Below are 7,239 nucleotides of genomic sequence, written 5' to 3' on the forward strand. Positions count from 1 at the left end.
CTCAAAGGTTTCAGCTGCACTCTAAGTAAAAGCTACATTTCAAGTGATCTTCCCTGAAAAGCCCTAAATCAAAAGCAGTCTTTGTACTGGACAAGAGTTATTGGGAGACAAATTTTCCTTTTAGCTCTAAAATGTGCTATTTTACAAAAGAAGCAGCTGAAGAACACTGGCTTAAGATTCAGGTATTTTTTCTGATTTGTGATTTAAAAGACATTTGTGCATGACACCTATTTTGTACTCATCACATGTTTAAACACATGCAAAAGACAAAACAAATTTTAATTGGAGAAATCTTATCTTACCTTTTGCAGGAAAAAGCAAAGGCAGCTAACTAAGTAATATTTTTCAACAATAGTATTATTTCTGCATTATATTTGGACCATGTGATTTTACGCACATCGCTTTCCGAGAAAAAAACATAAGGTAGCTGACACTGAGCTATTTCATAAAAATGTTGTTTCATAGTCTGAAATCTCTGGTCAAGTATTAACTAGAAATTATGGTATAGTGCAGCAGTTTCCACAAGACCTATGCTTGAATACCTTGGTCAAATTAAGAGTAAGTACCTGAAGATGCAGATCACTGAAATTCTTGAGACTGAAGGCTTTATATGAATATGAACAAAAACTGTGTACTTTTATTTCCTGCAGCAATACATGCCAAATGCATCAAAACAAGCATGCGGGAAGTCTGTCAAACCAGCAGCCTGCTGGCCTTCTGCAATGCACATCTCAGCAAACACACTCTTCTGTTCGGTTTTTTTTTACTGTACCAAAAGCACTGGTCGTCTCTGGTGACTCTACCTCCTCTGCTGGCTTCTCAAGTGGTACCAGTGGTTTAGGATACCGGCATGCTACAATGAGTTTTCAAAAGCAAAACAGCAATCAGTCATTATTTAAAATCTTTTTATCAATATTGGAGCATCCACCAGCAAGAAAAAGATCCTTTATAAATATTAAGACTGGATTTCTGTGGGTTTTACACCAATTCCACTTGATTGTTTCCAGGGTTTTCTCTGCAAAAACGTAAGACAAAGTTTCTGCATTTAAGCAGACTAGAACCTGCTTTAAGTTACATGAGAAGGTGAAATTTCAGAATATGGAAGCAAATCAAACCACCATAGCAAAAACAATATGAACTTCAGAAAACATTACCTTGCTGCAAGAGGTTCAAAGGCAGACAGATACAGCTGACATTTTCAGAGAGCAGTTTCAGAATTGTTTTACCATGAGTGACCATGCACGAATTTTCTTGTTTATGACATTAAACCTCATCCCCTAAATTACCTAGTAGTTTGGGTTCGAAGCAATTTAATGATCATCTAGCTCCAACACCATGGAACACCTTCCACTAGATCTGGTTGCTTAAAGCCCCATCCAACCTGGACTTGTAGGAAAGGGGCACTCACAGCTCCTCCAGACAACTTATGCCATTGTCTCACCAGTCTCATAGTAAAGAATTTCTTTCCAATAGCTAATCTAAACCTACCCTCCTCCACTTTAAAGCCATTCCCTCTTGACCTATGACTCTATGTCTTCATGAAAAGTCCTCTCCAGCGCACTTGTAAACCCTGCTAACATGCTGGAATGTACTGTAAGGCATCCCCAGAGCCTTCTCTTCTCCAGGCTGAATAGCCCAAACTTATTCAGCCTGGAGGAGACTGAGGGGAGACCTCACTGCAGTCTGCAGCTTCCTCACAAAGAGATGCAGAGGAGCAGACACTGATCTTTTGTCTGTTACAGGGCCCAAGGGAAAGGCCTGAAGTTTTGTCAGGGAAGGTTGAGGTTCGATATTAGGAAAAGGTTCTACACCCAGAGGGTGGTTGGGCCCTCAAACAGGCTCCCCAGGGAAGTGGTCACAGCACCAAGCCTCACAGAGTTCAAGAAGTGTCTGGAAAATGCTCTCAGGCACATGGTGAGGTTCTTGGGGATGTCCAGTGCAAGCGCAGGACTTGGTTTCGATGAATCTTGTGGGTCCCTTTAAATTCAGGATATTCTATGATTCTGCTTCATGGGGTTCAGATGTTAATGAAAAGGATCAGTAGAGCCTAAGTAGGACTTTTCCTTCTGCACTCTGTTTTCATGAGAGGGCTCCAAGACTCAGGGCAGGAGGTAGAGAGTATATTAAAAAAAAAGAAGTTTCAAAAGCAAGAAGTAGCACATCTTTGCATCTCAAACACAATATTCCTTTCACCACCTAGTATTTTTGAGTCAGCAGTGAGATTAGCAACAGTCCTGAGGTAGGCTGCAACAGTCTAAGAACACAAAGGGACTCACACAGGCTGGCAAGAGTTTGTTATTTTACCAGCTTGACAGGGCACTTCAAACTTGTGAATTAGACACTTGCCAGCAGTCTGCCAGAAAACCTTTTCTTAGAATAGCAATCAAACACTAGAGTTAAAAAAATTTATTGACCTAGGTCACAGCAAAGAAAACAGAAGTAGATGACATTGCTCCACCACACACAGCGTGACATTCACCTGTATATGCTGGGTCTGTAAAGGAGAGAGGAAGAGAGAACTGTCCCCACCAGGTGCCATGGTACCTGTCAAAGCACAACAGCATAAATAGTTCCTCTTCTCCCAGCTCAGTGGGATGAGGGCAGTCCTCACCACAAACCACACTTGCACCATGAAATCATCAATCTTCAAACAAGACAAGACTTCCAGAAGGATGGAATAACACTTTGTTGTGTTAACACTGGACACCTTATTCATCATTCCAAGGTTCAAAAGGGAAAAAAAATACTTTAATGCAGAAGGAAAACTAAATCCAGATGAGAAGGATTTGCAGCTGTTTTCAGAAAGAACAGCTCAGTGATGTTTGGACTAAATTTTAAAATGGTAAGATACAGATTATAGTCTAACCCAGGACAGTTTTCAAAATATTTTCTGAGAACTATTCTATCAAGATTCAGTCTCACAGTCTTCCCCAGCTTCTACTATGCAAAACACATCTATGAATTTAAACTCAGGCTTTTAGCTCTCAGCCATCACATGCTCACAGATAGAGCTCTGTCTACTGAAGCACTAAAACAAACAACAGAATTTCAGTCAGTGTTTATTCATAAGCTACACTGCTTAACCAACTGCTAGCACCCAGCATCTGGAAGCTCCATAGACCTCCAGGTAAGACAGGTGACAAGGTGATGGCAGGAACATATTCACAAACCTCTCCCCACCTACAGTTTTCGTGACTACAGCACAAGCAGATGTTTTAAGTTTCAAAAATGCTTCAGAGACTCACCTAACTTACAGGTAACAGCTACAACTCACCTACCTGAGGACCGTCCTTCAGCGTAGCAGCCGCAGGAAAGGATGGGCTTCCCCACAGCCTCTGCCATTAGCGGAGGCCACAGATAGTGTGTCCTGTCATATTTCGTGCTAGGGCAATTAGTTGGTGGAACTGCATCCTTCTGGTGGTAGGCCTGGGAATGGGCTGAGGAACTTGCCCCATTTGGTTCTTGATGTGCCCAGGTCTCCCCATATTGCTGACAGCCTCCCCTAGCTGATATGGGGTCTGTTAGGGCACAGAAGAGGTAGTGAAGGAAGAAGGTCAAAACTCAACCCAATAAGGACTGTGTTAAGAAGGGTATGGACTAACACCTCCCTTTCCATAAAGAATTAAGAAAAGATCACTGGCACAAAACAAGCTTAAGCACAGTGGCAAAATGCACAGGCATGTCATGATTTTTCAGACTCAAACAGAACACAATTACTCAGGCAGTAAAGAAGAGAATTTGAAGGCTGCATTTGGATCACTTTCATTGGAAATCAACACAAAAGTACAAACAACAACCTCAGCTAAAGAATCAGCTGCTGGAAGCTACAGCATGCTGCCAATGAATGAGAAGATTGATAAGAAACCCAACATCCCTAAAACAGTTTTGTCTTGACTAAACTCATGAGTTGTAAAAATCAAAAGTGACACTAGTCGGTCGGAGAAAGTACTTTAAAAGCAAGTATCTCTCCCCTCATTTGCTACTCACTCACAAACGTATTCAGGTCATTGCTACACCATTTCAACAGCAGGAAAGAGCAATCATACAAAGTATTTTCTAAACATAATAAAGCATTTTAAGTACAGAATACAAACATGTAGCTCAAAAAAGTCTCCAATTTTCTTTCCAGTGCAGCCCTTCTATCCACCTTGTCTTCTCCTTGCACTCCACAGTGTTGAGAGTGATAATACCTACCTGACACCCCTTCGCCCTTCTTCACGCAAAATTTGAATTCTTTCAATATCAATCCTCTGCAGAAAACAGCTATGGGTAATTGTGGATACAAATATGCAGCTAGCAAGAATTTCTCTTGCTTCTTTCCAGTCCCGTGAGATACGTTTCTCTCTCACAAAGATATTTGCAGAGTTCTATAAACTATGAACATCTGCAACCCTGCAGAGCTTTGTTTATGGTACAGTAGAAAAGTATTTTGACAATGATGTTTTAGGATTTTAGCCAATCACCCCAAGGGGTGGCTGATCCTTTGACCAATTAGACTATGAAGAAAAAAAGTCTATTAAAGAGTTGTAAAATAATTAAATAAATCAATCTTGCTGCACAATTCCTGCCTGCTGGATCTCTCTTCTCCTCCCTATTACTGCGGGATACCGTGATAGGCTTTTTCTCCAATTTCTATTTAACAGACTTACTAGAGGCCTTTTTCAGTTATGATTTTTCTTTTTTTGTAACACATGAAGAAACAGAATTTCTTATAGGTAAAAGCTGACCGCTGTTACCATGCTGCAGTCTGGTAAAAATATCACATCAACAGAACTAGCTAAAGGAAAAGGTTATCTACAAAAAAAGTCTTATCAAGCTACTAGGTCGGCAGATCAAGAATCTGACTCCAAGGATGAGGTCTGATGGCATTACAACACTTTATGCAGCCCTTACCTGTGAGACTACTAAGCCCACAAGTGAGATTTTGCTGAAATAATCTCTCCAGCAAGATTAATGATTACAGTTTCAGGCACAAGTGAACTGCAATTTCCAGCAGTGGAATAAATTTAAAACCAACTAATAATGTCCCATGCAGTAAAGTGTCTAAATTCAAACTAATGCTTTTGTTACTTTGCTTCTAAATCCCGAATCATCAGAAAGTCACACTATTTTACACAATAGACTTTCATATTATAACTAGCAGCATCTGAGCAACAAGATATTAAATACAACCATCTGTTGATTTATATCTGTGTAAACGCTGAGACACTATACTGAAATTTTAAAGTCTCACTTTGATATCCACCACATGATTCTCCAGGCACACAGCTCCATTATGTTTAACCTGCCCAATAAGTGATGGGATAGAAACTCACATAAAAACCTCGTGGCAAGAACCCTTCAGAAGCTGAGAAGGATTTATGTGGGAAGAGTATTAGTTGTTAGTATTCAAAAGTTAGTGTCAACTTCCAGTTCAAAGCATACTACCTTCTATGTTGTAAAACAAATACAACTGATTCACTGTCTGCAAAACAGAAGCACTGCTGCTCCTGAAATGAGGCGTATAAGTGCACTACTCTCACTCTGACTAGAAACACGAGAGTTTATATGCAAGTATGCTACAAACAAAACCAAAGAGACACCTGAAAGGGTTCTGTCTCTTCACAAAAGCAGCACTTCTACAGCTGACCCTCAAACTTGTTCTCTGCCCACCCAAAATTTTTCCAGACATCTACAGAGGAGCCACAAGGCACAGAAATGCCCTTTCCAAGGGCACGCTACTATCAAAGTCACAAAGAGGCCTAGATCAAATGCACACTGATCTCTTAAGCACCCGTTATCATCTTCGCTGCAATAGGGATTGTAAATTACAGCTGAGGATCAGAACTAGAAGTAAGGAGGTTGTAATTAAGAGGATTTGGTTTTGTCAGGTTTTGATTTGTTTAAGGAACAGTGTCAAGTTGGCAAGAACAGTTGGATCAGACGAGAAAAATCACTGTGAATTACTTTAATTAGCGTTGCACAGCCCTGTATTCAGAGATACATCTATAAACCTCCCCAACACATACACCTTCCCGAATGAGAACCAACCGGCAGCTCTCCGTGCAGGGAAGTGTAACTCATGAATGAGCTCCCAGAGCAGCAGCAGCCTGGCGTCTCTTAACAGGTCTGAAATCAATTTACTGCTGCCCTAGTGTCAGGAGGATTTTATGAGACACACTTTCCTACTCTCATTGGGAAAAATGGCCACCCGTGGCTGTCTGAAACACCCGGTGAGATGACAGACCCACCGAGAATTTGGCACACTGGGTCGATTTACGTTCCGAAGGTGCTGCGGATGCTTCTGGAAACTACATTTCAGGTCGTGTGCCTCATTTACACCCGATTACGCGAACACACAGGGACGAGCACCTCTCGATGCCTCGTCCTGCTGGAGTTTCCTACTCGCCCGAAGGAGTCGCTTGGGCGAGAGCGTGAGGACCCCCAAACTTCGGAGCCTCAGCCCCCGTTCCGGCCGGGCCCTCCCACCCCCAGCCGGGCTCGGGGCGGGTCGCGGCTCACCTTGGGCGATGGCGATGGACTCGAAGCGGTGGAGCTCCCGCAGCAGGCAGCTCCGCTCGGTGGAGTGCAGGCTGTAGATGAAGTCGCGGGCCCCCTGCGCCGTGTTCAGCGCCTCCATCGGCTCCTTCTTGGGGTGCGTGCCGAGCGCCCGCGACCCTCGCGGGAGGAGCAGCCCCTCGGCGCCGCCCCGCAGGCTGCCCAGGCGGCGACGGCAGCAGCACCGCGGGCCCCGCAGCGAGCCCAGGCAGGACGAAGGGACGGCGGCGGGGCCCCCCGGCCGCCCCAGCAGCAGCGCCGCCCGGCCGAGCCACGCCGACATGGAGCCGGGGAAGGGCGCGGCGCTCGGGCCGCCAGAACCGCCCGCGGCCGAGTCGCCCGGGCCGCGCTCCCACGGCTGCTCCGCCGGTGGGGCCGGGCGGTCCGCGCCAGGCACCGCCCCGCCGAGCTCCCGCCAACAGCGGCGGCAGCGCCGCCCCGCCCCGGCCCCAGCCCAGCCCCGCTCCGCTCCGCTCCGCTCGGGGAGCCTCGGCTGCAGGGCGGGGCGCAGGGGCCTGAGGGGCGGCCCCGCGCAGGCGCCCGCCCGGCCGCTCTGAGGGGAGCGGGTCGGCCGCGCCCGGCGACTCCGAGCCTCGGCCCTGAGGAGCGCTGCTTCCCAAATCCTTTACGTTACACCCACTGTTATGGTGCCTGAGAGCCCACAGGGCTTCTCGCAGCGCCAGGTTCCAGCAGCTCAGCAGG

At 45.5% G+C, this 7,239-nt stretch overlaps 1 protein-coding gene across 2 annotated transcripts in view; it reads right to left on the reverse strand.

Moving 5' to 3' along the window:
* Nucleotides 1–6,870, reverse strand: part of TMEM65 (transmembrane protein 65) — a 29,987-nt gene extending 23,117 nt beyond the window's left edge. Inside the window, exons 1-2 of one of the 2 annotated variants that reach the window (XM_019289057.3) lie at nt 6,502–6,870; nt 3,279–3,518 (exon numbers count right to left, since the gene is read on the reverse strand). In XM_019289057.3, coding sequence (XP_019144602.2) covers nt 3,279–3,518; nt 6,502–6,820 — 559 coding nt within the window. In that variant the 5' untranslated portion in view covers nt 6,821–6,870. The remainder of the gene's footprint in view (nt 1–3,278; nt 3,519–6,501) is intronic. The other variant, XM_039548918.1, reaches the window with a different exon arrangement.
* Nucleotides 6,871–7,239: the final 369 nt, after the last annotated feature.

This window comes from Corvus cornix, chromosome 2, assembly GCF_000738735.6.
Source record: "Corvus cornix cornix isolate S_Up_H32 chromosome 2, ASM73873v5, whole genome shotgun sequence".
In the NCBI taxonomy this organism is placed as follows: domain Eukaryota; kingdom Metazoa; phylum Chordata; class Aves; order Passeriformes; family Corvidae; genus Corvus; species Corvus cornix.